General features: G+C 45.7%; 1 protein-coding gene across 1 annotated transcript in view; it reads left to right on the forward strand.

Annotated features, from left to right (window-relative positions):
- The window catches only part of LOC123590973 (protein POLR1D-like), a 48,298-nt gene that overhangs the window by 23,026 nt on the left and 1,722 nt on the right, over positions 1–23,550 (forward strand). Inside the window, exon 2 of the mRNA XM_045464699.1 lies at positions 5,605–5,679. Within this exon, the coding sequence (XP_045320655.1) occupies positions 5,605–5,679 (75 nt within the window). The remainder of the gene's footprint in view (positions 1–5,604; positions 5,680–23,550) is intronic.

Raw genomic sequence — 23,550 nt, forward strand, 5'->3', positions numbered from 1 at the left:
GTATGAACAAAGAGGGGCAGAGAGGAAGGAGACACAGAATCCAAAGCAGGCTCCAGACTCTGAGCTGTCAGCACAGAGCCGGACGTCGGGCTCGAGCTCACAAACTGTGAGATCGTGACCTGAGCCGAAGTCAGATGTTGGACTGAGCCATCCAGGTGCCCCAGTGTCCGTCAGTTTCTATCGTTTCATTTCAGTTGCCTTGGTTTTCTTGCCACCCTTTCTATAGGGTAGACTTACCTCTTAGATTGATTTATGTGAGGAAAAAGAAACATAGACCCAGATAACTCAAAACTAATTTGTTGACTTTGGACTTGAAGATGATTTTGCACCAGATTTGCATTCCCGCTTGGGTTTTACTTAAGCTGCTCTTATCATCAGTTTACATTCCTTAAGCATGTCCCAGCTGGCTCATGGAATGAATAGGCAGGCCCGAGGAAGCGAAGCTGGGATGGAAAACCGTGTGTAGAGGATACCCACGTGGATTGTTGAAAGTTGATTTTAGTTTGTTCCCGTGCCCAGAACACTGTCTGCTTAACGAGCTGGCTTTCTTGGGCTTCTTGCCCGCATCGAATTTTATATTCTAATAGAATGAACTTGTCTCACAAAGAAAACTTGGCGATGTTAAGAATCTAAGTATAAAAAGCACCCAGAACTAAACGTGTGTCTGAATAAGTTATTTACTTGCTCGGGTTCTCTGTGTACTTCGTTCTGCCGTATTCTCCTGCTGTTTGCTTTTCCGGTATTTTAATGCAGCTTTCACTTACGTGTCATCATCTCATTAAATAACTATCTTGTTTCCTGAGGTTGATGTTTCATCATCATCTCCGATGATTTAAGCCTCTGTGATCACGTTCAACAGAGGCTGGCTCAACTGTTTCCTTACCCCAGAATTCGTCAGCAAGAGTCTCAGGAAAAACCGAAGGCTACAGTCAGTAGTGAGGCAAACTACCCGACTTCCTAGTCTTTCCCCTTTGAGTTTGAAGATGATGTTGTTATTTCAGGGCAACAGACGTGACTGCCAGGGATTGGTCTTTTCCTATTTGGAAGGAAAGCCCAGGCAGGAGAATTTGGGGGTGGGAGGTAGCACATGCTCAACATTCCTAGGGCAAAATAGTGCGCGGTCCTTCCTTCCTCCGCCTCTGCGGTCCTCCAAGTAAGTGCCCAGGCTCCCCACCCACCTCCCCCAGGATCACTAGCAGGGGCTGCCTCGGGCACGTTAGGCAGCGTGACACTTCCCCCACCTGTAAACTAGTTGCTGTAACTATGTCGTCGTCGTCGTGTTCAGATGGGACAGCACCTGGCCAAAGGCGAAGCTCCACGCCAACGCCAACGTCAGCTGTTGTTAAACCAATTACAGCAAGCTGGCCACACCCCAGCCCTGGCAGTGGGGTCCCGCCTCCCACGCTGGCTGGGGACTGAGTGTGGCCCACGGGGAATTCCTTCTGCCCCAGCAGCCTTTCTCATGCTTACAGCTGCTTTTCTCTTTGACCGTGGTTGTAAATCAGATCTCCAAGAAATCGGGGCAGATAAAGTTCATGACGGTGCCGGAAATGGTTTTACATGAAGTCAAAACTATAGAAAAATCAGTGTCCGCCTCTCGAAGGTGCCTAGAATGTGCCCTCGGGATCTCTGCACGGTTCTGGACTGAGTATTGTTTCCCGAACACGTACAGCATCTCAACCGTGTTCTGACCCAGATAGGCTTTTGTGGGTTGGTCCAAGAGAGCCAGGCAAACATTTTAACCTGGGTTTTTTGGGAAAATGCATTCTCGTTTATTTGCAGCTGATACACGGTTTGTTCATAATTGGGGACCGGCCCAAACAGGCCTTTTCCCTGAAGATTTTTAACTTTGTGTTGTCAGGAGGAGAGGGCGCACGTGGATGGATCTGAGTATGATGGATTAGCTGTTTTTAATTTAGAAACTACCACACTTGGGGCGCCTGGGTGGCTGAGTCCGCCAGGCCTCCGACTTCCATTCAGGTCATGATCTGGAAACTTGAGAGTTCGAGCGCCTCTCTGCTGTCTGCGTGCAGCTGCTTGGGATTCTCTGTCTTGCTCTCTCTCTGCCCCTCCTGCTTTCACTCGCGCTCTCTCTCAAAAATAAATATACATAAAATATACACGTATTTTTATATATTATGTATATAAAGCATATACATAATATGTAATACAAAAATGTATTTCAAAAAATAAATTTTTTTTTTTTAAATACAGTACCACACTTACCGATGGGAAGGGGGAGGAGGTGTATTTGGAATATTTTTACCTTTTCAGTTTTTAACTTACATATATTAAGGTGAAAAGGGGTCTTTGGAGCTAGATAGGATACATTTTTCATGAAATACTGGATGAGACAAAGCCCTCAGATCACATCAATAGGATGTATTATTATTATTATTATTATTATTATTATAAAGAGATGGAAGAAATACTGTGTAGGGGTCAAGGGCAGGCTACCCCAAGATGGGCCACTTTGGCATAAAGATGATCTCAAGTTAAAAGTAATCAAAACCCGGCAGACACAGAAAAAGCTCTCGGACTCCCCTCAACTGCCTAACTCTGGACAAACTGGAAAGGAGAGCCTGTACCAGGAAGAGAGCTATCAACAGAGACCCCTTTACCTAAAAAACTGATCTGCATCATAGGGCAAGCTTGGTTTTCCAAATCCTTCCTCTCACCTTCCTGCTAATAGCCTTCCTCCCCTTGGTATCCTCAGGCCCTACCCCGCCCATATGAACTTCATGTTGCCTCACTGTCTTTGAAATTTTATGTCTGTGTGGATTCCCCTTATGTACGCTATTAAATTCAATATTTTTCCTATTAATATGTCTCATGTCAATTTGATTCCAAGTCCAGCTAGAAGGACCATAGGGCAGAGGAGGGTCTTCCCCCCGACAGATGCTACGTGGTAATCAGATGCACTTACCTATTCATGACGCCACGAGGCTCAACTGTGAAGGCTCAGTCCTGACCGAGCGAGTGAGTCTGGGGGGTGAGAGGGCGCCCAAGGTGGTCAGTGTTTCGTTCTCCACGGACCCGGTCAGGTGGGCTCTCGGGGGTGGAGCAGGAAGTGTCGAGCTGCTGAGTTAACTGAAAAGGCATTCTTTAAAAGACATCCCTGGGGCGCCTGGGTGGCGCAGTCGGTTAAGCGTCCGACTTCAGCCAGGTCACGATCTCGCGGTCCGTGAGTTCGAGCCCCGCGTCGGGCTCTGGGCTGATGGCTCAGAGCCTGGAGCCTGTTTCCGATTCTGTGTCCCTCTCTCTCTGCCCCTCCCCTGTTCATGCTCTGTCTCTCTCTGTCCCAAAAATAAATAAACGTTGAAAAAAAAAAAAAAATCCCTATTGGTGAGACTTTATTAAAAACGTAAATTATACAAAACTAGGTAGATGTGGTTTTTGGAGGTCAAGAGGGTGGCAAAATAGTTTCCCGGCACACTAAGAGAAATATGGTGACAAATACCAGGATAAACAGAATTTCTTTTTTTTTTTAAGGGTTGAAATGGATTTTTTTAGTGGGTGGAGAAGGTTGAGGCAAGAGGGCTGCTGTAGTTTAAGTTTTTAAATAATACTTGTTTTTTTTAAGCCGTGTGCCTGCTGCGGTAAAATAACCATCATAAAATATTCACAGAATATTAACACCGTTTGAGGGTTATGTAAAGTAGTACTACAACAGTATAGTTAAGCGTTTTTATAGAGCATCAGTGTATAATGACCAGTTTCCAAATTTTGTGATTAGGTGCGTAGTTCTGTCTTTGAACTATATCTGTGTCCAACTTTATCCCTCTCTTTTCTTTCACTTTACCGCTTACATATTGTAAATAATATTAAAGTCAGGGATGATCATCTCCCTGTTTTACTACCCATAGCACCTCATACAGTGTCTTAAGAGCAATGTCTCAGCATGAATAGACACTTTTCCAAAGAAGACTCCAGATGGCCAACAGACACAGGGAAAGATGCTGAACATCATTCATCATCAGGGAAACACAAATCAAAACCACAATGAAATACCACCTCATACCAATCTCAGTGGCTAAAATGAACAACTCAAGAAACTACAGACGCTGGCGAGGATGTGGAGAAACGGGAACCCTCTTGTACTGTTGGTGGGAATGCAAACTGGTGCAGCTGCTCTGGAAAACAGTGTGGAGGTTCCTCAAAACACTAACAATAGAATTACCCTACAACCCAGCAATAGCACTGCTAGGAATTTATCCAAGGGATACAGGTGCGCTGATTCTTAGGGGCACATGCACCCCAATGTTGATAGCAGCACTATCAATAATAGTCAAATTATGGAAAGAGCCCGTGTGCCCATCAACCTGATGAGTCGATAAAGAAGATTTGTACATATATATACAATGGAATACTACCCGGAAATGAGAAAGAATGAAATCCTGCCATTTGCAGCAACGTGGATGGAACTGGAGGGTACTACGCTAAGTGAAGTAAGTCAGAGAAAGACGGATACAGTATGTTTTCACTCATATGTGGAACTTGAGAAACTTAACAGAAGACCATGGGGGAAGGGAAGGAAAAAAAGTATTTACAGAGAGGGAGGCGAACCATAAGAGACTCTTAAATACAGAGAACAAACTGAGGGTTGATGGGGGTGGAGGGGCGTGGAGAATGGATGATGGGCATTGAGGAGGGCACTTGTTAGGATGAGCACTGGGCATTGTATGTAAGTGATGTATCACAGGAGTCTACTCCTGAAGCCAAGAGCACACTGTATACACTGTGTGTGAGCCAACTTGACAGTAAGTTATATATATATATGTTATATATATATATATATAATTATAACATATATTTATATATATAATTTAAAAATATATAGAAGTTAAAAATAAAAAGAGTAATGTCTCAGAATATGATTGATAAGTATGTTTTCTGGGTTTTTTTTTTTTTCAAAATCTTGCTAAAAAGTGCACAAATAATACAGATTCACTCTAGAAAAAATAGAAAATACAGAAAGCAAACAAAAAAAAATTAAAATCACCCAGAAACTCCTCTTACCATCTTGATAACACCCGTCCAAATGTTTTCCTGGGTAATATATACATGCAAAGAAATCTGAAATAAAAATTATCCAATCTACGCTGTACCCGTTTTCTTAGGATAAAGTAGCGTTTTTAGGTCAGCAGGTATGTCTTCTTTTGAAGGCTGTTTGTCATGTTGCCAAATTGTCCTAAAGAAGTGTTCTGTCAGTTTCAGTCCCCGTTAGTAGAGCAAAGAGTACTCCTTTCTCTACTCTCTTACTAACTAATGGGTAGAAATATATTTATCAGAGTTGGGTTCATTAGTATTTCTTAGAATAAGAGTGCATTTGAACATTTTAAATACAGATACAGCTTGTCATTTTGTCTTTAATTTTCAGTGTGTTTCCCCTTCATATACAAAGTTTCTTTTTAATTTTTACCTGCTCAAAACTGTCAGCCATGTTTTTTGTTTTTTTTTTTTAATCTAAAAAAACTTCTCCCCCATTTTGGCATTCGGTGTTTCAAAAGCTGTTCTTTCCACAGGATCATATATGTGGAATAAACTGATTTTTAAGAATTCAGTCGTGTGACTACCTCTCAACTCGATTTTTCTCCCCATCAGGAAAGCAATTGAAGAATTGCTTAAAGAGGCAAAACGTGGCAAAACGAGAGCAGAAACGATGGGACCTATGGGTTGGTAAGTTCTTGAGTGATCTTCCTTAAAACAGAACAGTATTAAAGAGAAAGTCTCGGCTGGAGATGTGGGTACGTAAACCTGTAGCCGGTGAAAGGAATGTAAAGCTGTGGCTGTAGAGGAAATCCCCCAGAGGCGAGCAGGAGAGTGGGAGCCCTGTTGAGGGCCAGCTCTGGGGACTCTGCGACCCTGAGGAAGAGGGCTATGGTATGGAGGGCGAGCATCTGTGAAGGCTCCGTCATCCCTTTAGATCACAAATCCCTGGTGGATATGTAGATCTGCCCAAAGGCGCCATGTGAGAGTAATGTTGTATCAGTGTTCATTGTTTAAGGATCTCTGTTTTGTTTTGTTTTTTGTTTCTTTTTGTTTATTTTGAGAGAGAGAGGGAGACAGAATCCCAAGTGGGCTCTGTAGGGCTCAATCCCGTCCGCTGAACCGTGAGATCATGGCCTGGGCTGAAATCAAGAGTGTGACGCTTAACCGACTGAGCCACCCAGGCGCCCCAAGGATCTCTGTTTTAATTATAGCCCTTGGCAAATTGAAATTTATTTTTAAAATTCTACTCGTAAGTATTTCGACTATGTGACAGTTCAGCTGGGTAGAACTTAAGTTGCCTTTGCAGTTTCTATACAAAATAGAGCTTTAAAACTTAAAGTTTAGAAACAAAAGAGGAATTTACCCTTAAGAATTTAATCCTAAGCATTTTTAAGCTTCACTTTAGCAATAACATAGGCATTCATGTGTTAAATATGCTGAGTTTAGATCTTTTATCTAGAATTTAAAATCCGCAACAATGGAGGATTGTGGGTGATTAAGAGTCGAATCTAAAAATGAGGAGAAAAACTAGGCTTCAGAACACACCTCATTCTGTAGATTTGACTCTTAGAACCATGCACGTGATTTACGTAAAATGTAAAACAAAGTAAATAAAGGGAAAAGTCAATCCTTAAAAATCAAGCAAAATAAAACAAATAGACCTAAAAAGCCATTTAGTGAATGACTTAGCCGCACATAAAGGAACTACTGTGCGTGATCTGAAATGTGACTACATTTTGAAAAGAACTACCAGGAAATCTTAAATTGTTTTCCATCATCATGTTGTCAAAAATATGATGTTGTTATTCGGAAAATATTATGTAACAGGATAAAGCAAATATTTACCTGCTCTAAATACCAAGATGTCCAGCGTCAAAGGGGTGCAAATGTAAAATCAAAGTAAAAACCTGTAATCCTAAATTCGAATTGGAAATATCAGTACAAAGCCATGCTTTAGAGAGGTAACTGACTGCAGATCTGAAGCAGTGTCTGGCCTTCACCAAACTGCAAGTTAGAGGTCACAGTCACCAAGACTGCCCTCACTTCTTACACCACCTGCAAATTCAGGGAGTTCCCAACGTACCCTCAGCTTCCTTAAGTCACTGATGAATCCCTACAATTCACAGAAAACTGTGAGACTCACAGTTACGGCTTACTACAGGGAAAGAACACAGATTCGGATCAGCAGCCAAAGTAAGGGGCATAAATGGTATTGTCTGAGAGGGTTCCAGACATGAAGCTTCTGTTGTCCTCTCCCCATAGAGTCAGCATTAAGGTGTGACAATATACATGGCATATCGTCAGCAGGGAAGCTCACCCAGGCCTCGGTATGCAGAGTTTTTGTTGGGATTTCATTACTTAGGCATGATTGATTGCTCATGTGGTTGGCCTCAGTGTCGAGGTTAACCAAGACCCCGTGACCCAAAGCTCCCGCCCAAAATCACATGGTTGGGGGGTTTTGGCAGGGCCAGCTTGCGCTCTAAGACCATCAGGCATGGCCTGCCCCATCCTAAGATCCACTCTAGACAAAGACATTTCTGTCCGGCGTGTGACATTACCTCCTAGAATTGAGATCCCCTCCCAGAAGTCCGCCCTCTCTGTGGGCAAGGTTACACCGTTACTACACAGACGGAATGTATAAGAGGATCCGGAGAATCTTGTCACACGAGAAAGCAAAGAAACACTCGAAGACTACTGTAGTGATGGCCGAAAGACTCAGGAAACAACTTGAAATCCCTCCCGCCAGATGGGGTAATTTGATCACCAAGAAGAATAAAGCTATAAAGACCGAGATACCTCAACTATGTTCAGATCCACAAGGTCATCATGATAATCACAACAAGAAACTTAGCGGTCCCATTTGGAGAATGCCGTGGAACCAAATCATTGTCCATAAAATTGGCAAAGAGAGAGGAAGAATAAAACGTTTATCCTGTTCCCTGTACACATTGTGCTGCGGGGTTGCCAAATCATTGATGAAAGAAAACTCCCCTGTGGAATTGCAACTATTAAATGTAAAAGGACATCGTGGGGTGCCTGGGTGGTTCAGTCCGGTCGGTTTAGCGACTGACTCTTGATTTCGGCGCAGGTCATGATCCCACGGTTGGTGAGTTCGAGCCCCACATCGGGCTCCACACTGTGACAAGTGCTTGGGATTCTTTCTTCTTTCCCTCCCTCTCTGCCCCTCCTGTACATTCTCTCTCTCTCTCAAAACAAATAAATAAACTTAAAAAAAAATTTTTTTAATATAAAAGAATGCTAGAATAAGATCACCATTTGAATTCTTAGCAACTCAATAAGAAAACAAACAATCCAATTTAAAAATAGGCAAAAGATCTGAACAAACACATCATTGAAAATGATACAGGGTTGGCCAATCAGCATATAAAGAGATGCTCACTGCTTCAGCGGTGTCTCTCCCTCTTTCTTTGCCCCTCCCCCACGCACACTCTGTGTGTCTCTCTCCTTCAAAAATAAACAAACATTAAAAAAAAAGAGATGCTCAAATCATTAGTTATGAGGAAAATGCAAATGAAAACATCAGTTAGTTACCACCACTATGGATGCACTGAAGTATCCAAAATAAAAATTAAAAAAGGCTGACAGTCCCAAATAAAGACGAAGATGTGGCACAACTAAAATGCTCACACACTGTTGGCAGAAATGTAAGATCATACAGCCATTGTGAAACATAGTTGGCAGTTTCTTATAAATACTCACCACAGAGACGACTTCTGACCAATTACCAGAGAATTGAAAACTTAGGCACCCACCCAAATGCGCACAGTAATGTTTATGGCGCTTTTATTCATGATGGCTCAAAACTGGAAACAACCGAGGGGCCCCTGGGTGGCTCAGTCGGTTAAGCGTCCGACTTGGGCTCAGGTCATGATCTTGTGGATCGTGAGTTCAAGCCCCGCGTCCGGCTCTGTGCTGACAGCTCGGAGCCTGGAGCCCGCTTCGGATTCTGTGTCTCCCTCTCTCTCTGCCCCTCCCCTGCTCGCGCTCTGTCTCTCTCTGTCTTTCAAGAATGAGTAAACATTTAAAAATAAATAAATGAGTAAATGAAAACTGGAAACAACTGAAATGTCTACTGACTAATGAACGGGTAAACAAATTGTGGTTCTAGCTATACATTCAGCACTCCTTGATAATAAAGAGGACGGGAAATACACACAGCATGGCTGAATCCCAGGAGCCTGCCAAGTGAAAGAAGCCAGACAAAAAAACCATACACAGTGTAAGATTCCAGTTATGTGGCCTTCTAGAAAACCCAGAACGATAGGGACCGAAAGCAGATCACTGGTTGCCAGGACATGGGGACAGAAGGAAGGGGTTAAGTGCAGAACTTGGGTGACAGAAACGCGCTACGTCTTGATGGACCTCGTACATTTGTCAAAACTCTTAACGCTGTTTACTTAAAAGGATAAATTTTATTCTGTGTGCATTCTGTCTCGTAAACCCAATTTTAAAAGAAAAAGAATGGCATCATTTGCAATCCCGAAGGACGCACTGGACCTAGGCAAAGGTCACTGGCCGCTACACTGACCAGATGCGGACTTGCTGGGGACCATTCTGGGACAGGTCAGGCGGACCCACACCTGAACTCACGGACCCGTCTTCATGCTGAGAAAAGATGCGGAAAACCAGGCCACTACTTAGGAGACATCCTTGTCGAAGAGACTGAACCCCAATCTGATCCCATGTCCAGTCGGAACTCCTAGCTTGCACAAAATACAGAGGCCAGAGGAACACGTTAACTGACGCTATAGGAATAAATCACAAAAGTCCAACGTGGGGAATTCTACAGGACACACAGCCCAATTCCCTTTAACAAAAGACTTGCAGAGAAAAGGAGGGGAGTCCTGTGAACTAATAGACTTGAGACACGTCAAATAAAATGTATACCTTGTTTGGATCCTTATCTAAACTAACTATAAAAAGACGTTTATGGGGCACCTGGGTGGCTCAATCAGTTGAGCATCTGACTTCGGTTCAGGTCACGATCTCACGGTTCGTGGGTTCGAGCCCTGCATCAGGCTCTGTGCCGACAGCTCAGAGCCTGGAGCCTGCTTTGGATTCTGTGTCTCCCTCTCTCTCTGCCCCTCCCCTGCTTGTGTTCTCTCTCTCTCTCTCTCTCTCTCTCTTTCTCTCTCTCTCTCTCTCTCTCAAAAATAAACAAACATTTAAACATTTTTTTAAAAAGACATTTATGAAACAGTTGGGGTATTTGATGACATTAAGTAATATTGATTTTTTTAGGTGTGATAATGGTTTTGCTGTTACTTCATTTTTCAGAAGATACTATCTTTTAGAAATTGATTGTGATGTATTTATGTTGAAATGATACAAAATGAAGTAATCCAGTGTGAGTCAATCTGTATGTCACATACGGAATCATCTTAGATTCAGTAAAATACCCACTTCCTAGAAGGATAGTTACTCAAATTGGTGCGATAAAGTGGACAGAAATATTCTGCATGGTTCCTGGCACGGAGCAGTCAGTCAGCGTTATTAGATCTGCTCTTATCTTCTTTCCAGCCCTCTGTCCTTTACAGAGATAAGGTGCCCCTTCTAAAGTGAATCAGATTAGGGGTGCCTGGGTGGCGCAGTCGGTTAAGCGTCCGACTTCAGCCAGGTCACGATCTCGCGGTCCGTGAGTTCGAGCCCCGCGTCGGGCTCTGGGCTGATGGCTCAGAGCCTGGAGCCTGTTTCCGATTCTGTGTCTCCCTCTCTCTTTGCCCCTCCCCCGTTCATGCTCTGTCTCTCTCTGTCCCAAAAATAAATAAACGTTGAAAAAAAAAATTTCTAAAGTGAATCAGATTAGTACAGGTTTTGTTAGGGGCAGGCCACTTTGGTGTTTGGTATAAGGCAGGACTGTGATCAGGTTGACTGTAGCCGCTGGTCCAATCTCATACCTTCAGTGAGAGAATCAGTACGGAGCTAAATCATGAATTCAGATGGCCCGACAAGTGAGTATGAACGTATCAGTCAGGGCTCTTGCTATGTTCGCAATGTTCAAGGGCATAAGTTCTTTCTAGGCAGCTCTCCAAATAGAAGTCGTTTATCCTGACAACCTTTCTGCCACTTACTGACTCGGTAGAACTTTCCGATAGTGAGAGAACTGGTTTATCAGTGTCAGCTCCGTTTTCCCTGGAGAGAGTTACCCCACGCGCGGGTCATCTTGACGTTTCTGGGAGGAAGGATGTGCCCATTGGGTGTCACATGAGTTAGGCTGGCCGTTCCCCCAGAGTTGTCAAGGACCCAGGTTCCTTCCGGTTTTCTAAATCTTCCAACCACGGAGGGTGATTCTTTTCCACATGGTCTGGTATTGGCCCACTCCATTTCACTTAGCAGAAAGGAAGGAAGAAGCCACGCCCTCCCCCGCCCCGCCCCTTTAAGGACACTGCCCAGAAGTTGTGTCCACCATTTCCACCATTTCTACATGTACTCCACTGGCCAGAATTTTGTTCCATGCCTTCACCAACTACAAGGTCAGGAATTCGGTCTTTGGTTTTTGCTCCAGGTAGTCAGGTGCCAGATAAATATCTGGGGTTCGTTTACTGTAGAAAAAAGGAAGAATGGATAGTCGGGGACAGTTGACAGCCTCTTCCCATGAAGGAAGCAGAAGCATGTTGAAAAGGGAGTAAAGGGTGGGAGGCTGGGACGCCTGGGTGGCTCAGTCGGTTAAGCGTCTGACTTCAGCTCAGGTCATGATCTCATGGTTTGTGGGTTCGAGCCCCGCGTCGGGCTCTGTGCTGACAGCTCGGAGCCTGGAGCCTGCTTCCGATTCTGTGTCTCCATCTCTCTCTCTCTGCCCCTCCTCCACTCACGCCTTCTCTCTCTCTCTCTCTCTCTCTCTCTCTCTCAAAAATAAAGAAATCTTAATAAAAAAAAAAAAAAAAAAGATGGCAGGCAAAGCAAAACATTCTAGACTTGTAATAGATGGGTCCTGGGAGAATAGGGCTTGAAACTTGTTAAGTTCCCATTAGTCTACAGGACAAGAATTCTTGCTGACATTGCTGACATTTTTTTCAGTTGTCTTAATAACGGTGATCCTGAGCCGTTTTAGTTTTAGAGTCCTTTTATACTCTTAGGAACTATTGAGGACCCCCAAAAAATTTTTTGGTGGATTATATCTATCAATGTTGACTGTATTTGAAGTTTAAATTGAGCAATTTAAAAGGATCTATTTATTCATTTAAAAAATGATAATAAGCCCATTACATGTTAAAAGGAAATAATATGCCTTTTATAAAAATAACTACATTTGTGGAAAAAAAATACTGAGTTAGAGTGATATCGTTTAATATTTTTGCAAACCTCCCTCATGTCTGACTTACAAAAGACGCTTGGAAGTTCATGTCTGCTTCTACAACCTGTTGTTTTGCTTGAAGTATTTGAAGAAAATCCAACCTCACACAAATATATGCCCAGAAAAGCAAGAAGTATTTCAATAGCCTTTCCAGAAAATTATGGTATTCTTTAATCCTCCGTCAAAATTTTGCAAGGAACCTCAGCGAGTAGTAGATTCTTAACCTTCTTTTTAATAATGCAGACTTTTCATATTCCGTCATAATAAAATCGCTTGGTCTCCCTTGCACTTTAACTGGATCTTCTCCCCATACATGATTCTGTAACATCCTTCATGAGCCATCTCAAAACTGTTGGCTCATGAGTCATCTTCTAATGACAACACATTATAGAATACTTAAAAAATACACTTATAAACATCACCACTAATCTCATCGGAGAGTCTTTTAAATGTTGGGAACCTGTCAAGTTCCCAGTTTTCCAAAAATCTAATTTTCTTTCACTTGAAAACTCCAGTTTTATCATTGGCAATGAATCCTGCAAGCTATTTTCCTTGAATTGACAGGCTCACTCACCTCTGAATAACCAGCTAGTTCACACGCAACTCAAACATTCACGTAGGTTCTTTTCCTGGAGGCAGCTTCTGGCCCAGCACAGCCTAGCAGCTATGGGCTATGCAAAGAGGTCTGACTGAAGGGCAGCCACGACTTGCTTCTATTCCCTGGTGCTGGCACAGCGAACGTCTTCCCCATCAGGCTCATCCTGGGAGAACACCTGGTTTTCCCTCTGTTTAAAGTGTGTGTGTGTGTGTGTGTGTGTGTGTGTGTGTGTGTGTAAATAAAAACTTTTCACCACTAATGCACTGGTTCCCAAACTCATCTGCACATTTGAAATCATCTGGAAAGCTTCCCAAATTACTAATGTCTATGTCCCGCCACCAAAAATGATGAGTTTGCGGATGGCCTGAGCCAAAGGGTTTCAAAAAGATACCCAGGTGATTCGAAAGTGCACACAAATTTGAAAACCACTCTACCAGTCCCTATTTATTAAAAAGAACGGAACCATCCTGCAGGTAGAATTCACCCCTCTCCCACGGGCAGACGGCACCAGAGCACTTGGATAGCCAGCCCAGCCACGGGAGCCCCAAGTTCCATCTCTGTCAAGCAGACCTTCTTGGACAGATCTTAAAGGAGTAGACAATCTGTTGCTTACTAGCGGGCCATGGTTTGTTTTTCTCAGCATCTAGAAGGCCTTTATATTTGCTTAATATATTTTATTTTAATTTTTTTAAATTTTATTTTAGTTAGTTAATACACAGTGCAGTATTGGCCACAGAAGTTGAGTTCAGTGATTCACCACTTACACACAACACCCAGTGCTCATCACAGCAAGTGCCCTTCTTAAGACTCATCACCCATCTAGCACACCTCCCACCCCACTCCCCCCATCAACCGTCAGTTTGCTCTCTATCGTTAAGAGTCTCTTGTGGTTTGTTTCCCTTTCTTTCCCCCATCCTTCCCATATGTTCATCTGTTTCCTTTCTTTTTTTTTTTTAATGTTTATTTATTTTGAGAGAGTGTGTGTGTGCGCGAGCAGGGGAGGTGCAGAGAGAGGGAGAGAGAGAATCCCACACAGGCTCCATGCTGTCAGCACAGAGCCCGATATGGGGCTCGAACCCACAAACAGTGGGATCATGACCTGAGCTGAAACGAAAAGTTGGACGCTTAACCAACCAAGCCACCCAGGTGCCCCTCATCTGTTTGGTTTCTTAAATTCCACATATGAGTGAAATCATATATTTGTCTTTCTCTGACTGACTTCACTTAGCATAATACATTCTAACTCCAGCCACATCATTACAAATGGCCAGACTTCATTTTTTTGGTGGCTGAATATTTGTGTGTGTGTGTGTGTGTGTCTGGGTGTGTACCCATAGTTTGACTATTGTTGACGGTGCTGCTGTAAACAGTGGGGTACATGTACCCCCTTTGAAGCTGTATTTTCGTATTTTGTATCCTTTGGGTAAATACCTAATAACGCAACTGCTGGATCACAAAGTGGTTCTGTTTGTAGTTGTTTTTGTTTGTTTGTTTTGTTTTTTGTTTTGGGAACCTCCATACTCTTCTCCAGATTGGCTGCAGCAGTTTTCATTCCCACCAACAGTGCAAGACGGTTCCCCTGTCGCCACATCCTCGCCAACACCTGTTCTTCCTTGAGTTAATTGTAGCCATTCTGACAGGCGTAAGGTGGTTTCTCGTCATGGTTTTGATTTATACTTCCCTGACTATGAGTGATGTTGAGCATATTTTCATGTGTCTCTTAGCCATCTGGATGTCTTCTTTGGAACATTGTCTATTCATATCTTCTATCCATTTCTTAACTGGGTTGTTTGTTTTGGGGGGTGTCGAGTCTAATGAGTTCTTTATAGGTTTTAGGTACGAACGCTTTATCAGATATGCCATTTGCAAATATCTTCTCCCATGACGCAGGCTGCCTTTTAGTTTTGTTGTTTCCTTTGCTGTGCAGAAGCTTTTTATCTTGACGAGGTCCCAATAGTTCATGTTTGCTTTCGTTTCCCTTGCCTTCAGCTAATAAGAAGTTACTCCAGCCAAGGTCAAAGAGGTTGCTGCCCAGTGTTCTTCTCTAGGATTTTGATAGTTTCCTGTCTCACATTTGGGTCGTTCATCCATTTTGAATTTGTTTTTGTGTATGGTGGAAGAAAGTGGTCCAGTTGCATTCTTTTGCATGTTGTTGTCTCGTTTTCCCAACACCATTTGTGGAAGAGACTTTTTTTCACGGAATGTTCTTTCCTGCTGTGTCAAAGATAAATTGACCATGTAGTTGTGGGTCCGTTTCTGGGTTTTCTATTCTGTTCCATAAATGTGTGTGTCTGTTTTTGTGCCAGTACCATATTGTCTTGATGATTACAGCTTTGTAATACAGCTTGAAATCCGGACTTGTGATGCCTCTAGTTTTGTTTTTCTTGTTCAGGATTGCTTGGGCTCTTCGGGGTCTTTTGTGGTTCCACACAAACTTTCGGATTGTTTGTTCTAGCTCTGCGAAGAATGCTGGTGGTATAGGGATTGCATTAAATATGTAGATTGCTTTGGGTGGTATCCACATTTTAACAATATTTGTTCTTCCTATCCATGAGCATGGAATGTTTTTCCATTTCTTTGTGTTCTCTTCAATTTCTTTCGTAAGTCTTCTATAGTTTTCAGAGTATAGGTCTTTTTCCTCTTTAGTTAGATTTATTCCTATTGTTTTTGGTGTAACTGCAAATGGGACTGATTCCTTGATTTCTTTTTCTGCCGCTTCATTATTGGTGTGTAGAAATGCAGCAGATTTCTGCACGTTGATTTCATATCCTGTGACTTCACTGAGTTCACATATCAGTTCTAGCATTTTTTTTTAATCACGTTGATTAAAATTAAGGAATTGAAACGAGTCTTTCGGGTTTTCTCCATAGGGTCTTGTGTCATCTGCACATAGTGTACGTTGGACTTCTTCTTTGCCGATTTGTATGCCCTTTATGTCTTTTGCTGAGGCTAAGACTTCCAGTACTATGTTAGATAGTAATGGTGAGAATGGGCCGTATTTGCCTTAAAATTTAAAATAGCACTAGGTCGCCATTTTTTTCCCCTCTTGGACGTTCCATGAAACGATCTTAGCGAGGTCGTTGAGCCATTGCCAGAAAGAGACTGCTGAACTAAAAAAATGCAGTGGAAATGCCATTTTTTATTTTGTAAAGAAAGAGGCCATTTGGTGCTCTGTACTTCTGTGCACGTATTTCAGCAAAAGAACCTCTTCAGAAGCTGTTCTTAACAGAGGCCTCGAGGAGGCTGAAATATCGGCCCATATGACTTCCTTTTAGTCCACGTAAAGGAATTTATAGGCACACATTTCAGCAATTTGCACAGCTTCACGGTCTACAAAGCTGTTTTTATTCTGGTCACATTCACATCAGCTGATCTGTAGCCCGATGTCATTTCTGCGGCGAGGGCTCGCAGGACTTCAGCCTTAGCCTGGGAAAGGCTTATATTCCGGTATAAAAGGTTACAAGGATTGAGTGGGACAGAAAATGATTCTTCGGTTTTCTTCACCTGGTTGTTTTAAGGCGAGTGGCATTTTTGGGTGCCTTTCTGTTTTGGCCTGGAGTCGGTCCGGTGATAAGGTGAAAAGTCCTGTATGTCGTTCTTCTGTTGTATGTAGTCGGCTTTATACCAGAAAGCAGATCATTTCTCGAGTCTTTTCGCAGGCTTTTTTTTTTTTTTTTAATTCCGTTGCCTGAGCCCCAACCGGTAGGCATAGTAAGAGGCCGGGCTCAGGCAGCAGTAAAGAAGACTCCCTCCTGGCTTTAAAGGTGTTAATCCACTGGTGGACACGGACAAGTGAGCAGGTGAGCACAGCTCAGCGGGGAGGGAAGGAAGGGCTTGCATTTCAGAGTGACTCATGGATGAGGCTCTTGGCAGTAGTTCAGGGCCACGAGATCCAAAGCCTGTACTCTATAGCTAAGACCATGGGGCCCAGAGGGGTTTCCTGCGGCCCCAGCTAGCCACTTGCGGACGCCTGGGTCCCCACTTGCTTTCTCGTCCCTGGCTGAACGCTCGTGTCCTACACTAGCTCTCTTCCGTGGATTGTTGTCCGGCAGGATGCCGACGTGTCATATTTCCTGCGCCTTCCTGCCCCAGCTTCCCGCATTCCTTCCACATCCAGTTACGAGTGAATCGAGTGAATCGTGAGATCATGTGAATCGGAGAGCCCCGCGTGCGTTCCCGCTGGGCGAGATCGCTGTGGACATGATGTGTGCGGCTCGGGGAGCAGGAAGCCAAGGACAGCAGGCTTGTCACGTATCCCGGGACACCACCGTTCCCATTCCGGCTTCTGAGGTTTATCGTCACACGCCTGTTTCCTCCTGGTGGTCTCCCAACGAGCATAAATACGTGGACAGATAGCCTGGCCTTTATCTTTGCCGCAGGACCTACCCTGTGCCTTCTCAGACTTTGAAAAATAAATTACCAGCGGGGCGCCTGCGTGGCTCAGTCGTTTGGCAGCCAACGCCGTCTCAGGTCATGATCTCACGGTTCGTGGGTTCAAGCCCTGCATCGGGCTCTGTGCTGACGGCTCAGAGCCTGGAGCCTGCTTCGGGTTCTGTGTCTCCCTCTCTCTCTGCCCCTCCCCCGTTCATGCTCTGTGCTCTGTCTCCTCTTTCTCTCTCAAAAATAAATAAGTGTTAACAACAAAAAACAAAAGACCAAAAAAAACAGCAGTCGGGGCGCCTGGGTGGCTCAGTCTCTTGAGCATCCAACTTCGGCTCAGGTCATGATCTCGCAGTCCGTGAGTTCGAGCCCCGCGTCGGGCTCTGTGCTGACGGCTCGGAGCCTGGAGCCTGCTTCGGATTCTGTGTCTCCCTCTCTCTCTGCCCCTCCCCCGTTCATGCTCTCTCTCTGTCTCAAAAATAAATAAACATGCAAAAGAATTAAATAAAAATTAATTAATAGCATAACTATATATGTACATACACGTCCCCTATCTCACATTACTTTTAGATACAGCACTGGGGACAGAGTAGCTGAAAACCTACCTTGGGCCTCAGGACTGTTGTCCACACCGCAGAGTAATTAAGAATTAGCAGTTGAGCGATGGGGATTATGACGCTCTGAAAGGATTTCTCGGGTGGCCACGTGCTGAGGCATTTGATTGCCACATCGCCAACTGTAGGCCCCCTGGGTGGTCGTGGTGGCTGTGGCAGCTTTAAACAAGAAAATGAGTTGCAATCAAGCACAGCGTCAAGATGAGAAATATTTCCCTTGTTTCCTGGAGCGTTGGGAGTCCAGTTCTTCCTAAGGGCCCTTTCTCACTTACCTCCGTGATGGCGCCGAGGAACGTGCCAAGCGGCAGGTAGAGAGAGCGCCACTTGCTGGCGTGGGAGTGAGTGTGGCCACAGAACACAGGAGTGAGTTGGGGAGCGTCACACGGGAACTTGGCCTCCGCTTCCCTCACCAGAAAAGTAAGAATCATGATTTCACAATGCCTGCTGTGCGCCCCCGATCGCAAAATCGAGTGCGTTTAGGGCGCTGTCTGCCTTTGTCGCGGCCCTGTCCGTGTCAGCGGCTCCCCACCTGACACCACGTCCAGATTCGCTTCTTGGTGCCCGGGCCGGACAAAGCGGCCTCGGCGGCAAGCGGGCTGATGGGCTTAGCGCCTACGGTTTCCTCGCCTGACTGCCCTGCTGATTCGCCACCCGGTTACACCACGCATGTGTCTCTCTCTCCGCTCCTTCTTCCCTGCCTGGGACGATCCCGGAGGGTGGACCTTGGCGTCAGACCCCCGGCTCCCATCCCACTAGCTCGGGATCTCTGACGAGTTGCTTTTCGTCCTCTCTTGTCCACCCATAAAGTGTTTGATGGCTGGAGAAACGGAACGAGGTCGTGTCAGTCATGTGATGGATGGCACGGGGCAGTCACTTCACGCAAGTTAGCGTCAGCATTGTTCGCCTCGTTGGCTGGTGATCGCATGTCACTATCTGACGGGTTGTATTCGTGGGACCATTTTATTTTTAAAAAATACTTACTTTGAGAGAGAAGATGCGTGCGTGCGTGCGCAGGGGAGAGGCAGAGAGAGAATCCCAAGCAGGCTCAGTTCTGTCAGCACAGAGCCCCACGTGGGGTTCTATCTCACCAACCTCGAGATCATGACCTGAGCCATGACCCGAGCTCAGATCAAGAGTCGGATGCTTAAGGCTTAACTGACTGAGCCACCCAGGCGCCCCCGTGGAGCTACTTTCGAATCCAAAAGTGTCAGGTCTGACCCCGTAGCACGTTAGACGTTACAACTGCCCACCTTCAGCAGTAGAGAGACAAAAAGTATTAAAAAATCAGTATTTAAAAAAGTATTAAGATCAGCAAAAGAATTACGTATCTCTTCCCCTTTCTGTTCTCTTGGTTTGTTTTGCAGTCTACTGTTTTTCGTAAGTCGAGCATGATAACTACCAGGAGGATGTGCCTTATTTCGCAAATCAGGTTACATAGTGTGCGCACTCAGAAGGAGAGGGAGAGATGAAAAGCTTCTAATCCCGGCCTCAATCAGTCCGAGTCTGTCTCACAGCAGATTCTCTAGAAATCCGCCTTTCCCCCGGCTTGCGGCAGCCTTCGTCACAGCTTCTGCGCGGACGGCTTTGCAAGCGAAGCAAAGCCCGTCACTTTCAGAGTTTGCCAGAGGGAGGATGCTGGGTCTTAAGCCTAAAGTGCTGTCGTGGGTTCTCTCCAGTGGACTTGTAACCAGTCTCATTATATTTAGAGTTTTATATCCATTTATATCGTTAGCGCCTTAAATCGGCTCTTCCCACACGAGCTAGGATAGCTTTCTAAAACCCAAAATGAAAGCAGCCAGCCAGGGTGAGACCACTGACGTTGTACGGATCACAGCTGCAGACAGGGAAGCAGCCGCCCCATCCCATGGCCTCTCCGGTCCCCAACCCCAGCAGCGTGTCTTGGGACATAGCCAGGGACGTAGGCGGTGCAGAAACATCGAGCAGCCGCGCCCCAGGCGCAGGCCTTATATACCCCAGTGCGGATGTGAAAAACCCTGGAATGGTTGGCACCTAATGCCAGCTCATCGTGTCATCTCAAATACACGAAAAAGCGGCACCAAGAGAGAGCTGAGACGCCAGATGGAGAGATGGGTGAAATGAATTTTCAAATGGGATGAATGAGAAAAGAGTCGTTTTCTAAAGGGTTAACATACAGACCATGAGCGGAGAATTTCAAAGGAAAAAGTTATGTCTTATGACACCATGGTCCTGGCTAATAGCTTTTCAAGACTTTGAGAAAAATAACTCTACACACGCACTTAAATTTTTTTAAAGGAAAAACGTTATGCCTTACTGCACCATGATCCTGGCTGATAGCTTTTCAAAACTTGGAGAGAAAAATAACTGAGCAGAGAATTTCAAAACTGGGACAGACTTCAGAAGCCACCCACATACCCCGGCCCTCCGTGTTCTATCTGAAAAGCATCTGCAGAGCTCACAGGATTTAGGAAATGCAAATTATAAGCTCAGAGGGATACCCCGTAGCCCATTGACCGCCCCCCCGCCCCCCCCCCCCACACCAGTGGGGGACTGGAAACTTCCGGGTGTAGAAATACCAAAACTTTGCAGTTCTACCCATTTTTGCGAAAATTTCTATAAAATGTCGTTAAGCTTTTCTTGCTGGCTCAGGTGGTTGGTTGTTTTTTTTTCCCCCCTTCTTTTAATTTTTTTTTTTTCATTGAGAAACATCAGGTAGCCCACTCTGTTCTTGATTAACTTATTATCCCCGGTGATTTGAGGCTTCAGGAGGTTCTCCTGAGTCACCATCAAGGAGAATTCCCTGCTAAATTAACGGATGTGAGTGTGGCGTGCACCCTTTTTCACAGAGAGAGAATGAAGAATAATAATGTCGGTCCACATTCCCTGTTTAAAACCCTTGAATCCTGATAAGTTTCTAAATTTAGATATTTTCCCATTTTAGCAAGGCCCTTGAGCACCTCCAGTGTGCATGACGAACACCCCCAGGGGTGCTCGTTCAACACGTTATCCCGTCTGCCCCCAAACCTCTGAATGCTTCTACTATAAATGGGATCGAGACTAGACATAAATAGCCCAGTGTCCAGTTAGGCCAGGTTTTCGGCATCATAGAAAGAACTTGATTTTCAGAGGTTTCAACACTTGGGAATTGTGGATGAGAAATTATAGACCCATAGGTAACATGCACTGAAGATTTACCGTGTGCCAGGCAGGTACTGTGCTAAGTGCTTTACGCATGGTCTCAGTAAGTCCTCCCAATAGGTAGATATTTGTGTCACTCCCCTTTGCAAATGGGGAAAACCGATGCACAGAGGAGTTAAGCAACTTGCCCACGGTCACACGGCTAGTTAGCAGAGCTAGGATATAAAGCAGCGCTGACATTTACCAAGTGCTTGTGACACATGAGGTACTCTTCTAAGCATGTTCTCACTCACGGGATCTGCAGTCATTTCCCACACTTAACAGGCAAGAGGCGGTAGGGAGATCACATGACACGCCCAAGGTTCAGTTGGATAGATGGTATGATTTCAGAGCATGTGTGCTCAGCGGGTACCATGTTGTACGCACGCGTAGCAATAAAGCACGGAGCTGTGAGGTTCAGCAAAACGAGTTACGACACTGGAGGCTGGGGCAGCTCTCTCCGGGTAGATTTCCTCAAATGTCAACAACACTGTTGCACTCCTTACACCCTGATATCCTCACTGCACATGTTACAATGTCTTCATGTGGAATCACTTACTATGCGAGCTGTGAATGGGGCGCCTGGGTAGCTCAGTCGGTTGAGCGTCCGACCTCTGCTCAGGTCATGATCTCAGCGTTTGTGGGTTCGAGCCCCACATCGGACTCTGTGCTGACAGCTCGGAACCTGGAGCCTGCTTCGGATTCTAGGTCTCCCTCTCTCTCTGCCCCTCCTCCACTCTCTGTCTCTCTCTGTCAAAAGTAAATAAACATTAAAAATAAAGCTGTGAAGGCCAGTTTTCTTGTGGACTTGACCCTAGAAAGCCCTGTCATTCTCTGAACAGCCCTTCTGGGCGCTGCGTTGAGTCAGTGGGTCCCACAAGCAGCTGGAAGCTAGGAACTGTCCCCTCCGGCTCGGCCCCCGCTCTCTTGGTGGGGACCTGCGTGTCCCTAGCAGAAGAGCTGTGCTCATCTCAGGCAAGCCCGTGGGGGTGGAGATGGCCTTAAGTGGAAGACCGCAAAACCAAGCAGAATTCACCAGGCGCTACCAAAGGTTTTGTTTTGATCTCCTGGGTCATTGTCCCATCTGGCAGTGCTGGCCTTTCCCCCTTGGTCTAATCCCGAGAAGAGCTGACCGGTTTTATCGGCACTGGCCTGGCACGCTCCACTGAACATAGCCCAGAATTCTCCGGAGCCAGCCGTCCGTAGCCCCCCATATGCAAGAGACCTATGCGGTCCACTTAGACGAGTGACCCCGCTCCTGCCGGAAGCACTGGGCGCACTCAGCTTGTCGCTTGTCACCCGCCACGTTGAGGGGCCGCTTTCTCCCGCAGTCTGGCCGCGTCATGCGCTTTGGTGACACCAGCGTGTCGTACTCTTCCACATCTTTCCCGAGTTTGCAGGGGTTCAGGTTTCTGCTCCGGAACGGTGCCTGAAGTTAGACCCTCTGGTGCCACGGAGGTCCAAGCAGGGTGGCCTCTCGTCGATGCCCCCTTATTGCTCAGGGCTGTGGCTCCAGGCCAGGGCAGGTGGCTGCGCCTCGGGACTACTGAGGTAGCGTCATGCTGGCTGGTGTGCTCTTTCTGGAAGCTCCGTGAAGCCCCGCGGCGCCACCGGGAGCCACGTGGTGTTCCACCCTCCGTGCTTCGGAGCTGGTTTTCCTTTCCCCTTCCTCACTGCCTTTCTTCTTTGCCCCTCAGCTCATGTCCTGTGGCTTCTAAACTCCGGCGCTAACCAGAGAAACAAAACCCCCCGCATTGCTGCCGCCTCCAAGGGTTCCCACCGCCCCTGCCGCGCTCCTCTCTGCCTGCATTTCCTTTTCTCCCTGTTCTAGTTCTTTCCCTCGACACTTCCGGCCTGAGCATTAGCCCCGCCTGGCACGTCGAGGGCCCACACCACCTTTGATGCTTCTCAGGTATTTTCTCCGTCCGCGTTGGGCTCAAGAGCTGTTCGTTTGCCGCAGGAGACGTTGCCTTTTCTTTTTCCCCCACCTGTCATTTCACTTCCGGATTCGATGCCGTTCTGGTTGCTTGAGGTGGTCTGACCTCCCTGTAAGTGGCAATAGGTTGATGTCTGTTTCTCTTTTCACTGATGGGGGGGGGGGGTGCCGAGCTACAGGGTCACTCCAGTGGGGTGCCGATAGATTGAGTTTGAAGTCATCGTGTGGGCTTCTCTTTGAATCGGTTTGCTACAAACGTGGGAGATGATAGAATCCTGCATTCGTTTTTGTTTAGTACCAGCCGCTGTGAGAAACGTGATTGGGGTGGGGGGGGGGGGGATCAGCATCCTAAAATAGCCCATCACGTGGCAGACAGCTCAAGGCCAAGAGAAATATGCAGGCTCTCACCTGCGGGGGGGGGGGGGGGGGGGGTTCTTCTCCAAAATGAGAGATTTGGTACACGTGAAAAGGAAAACAAATACTGCAGTGTATACGTAAGCCTGTCAACTAGTAGTTTAATTAGCTACATCTTGTCTCTTGGGTGAACTTGAATCACAAG

This window comes from Leopardus geoffroyi, chromosome A1, assembly GCF_018350155.1.
Source record: "Leopardus geoffroyi isolate Oge1 chromosome A1, O.geoffroyi_Oge1_pat1.0, whole genome shotgun sequence".
In the NCBI taxonomy this organism is placed as follows: domain Eukaryota; kingdom Metazoa; phylum Chordata; class Mammalia; order Carnivora; family Felidae; genus Leopardus; species Leopardus geoffroyi.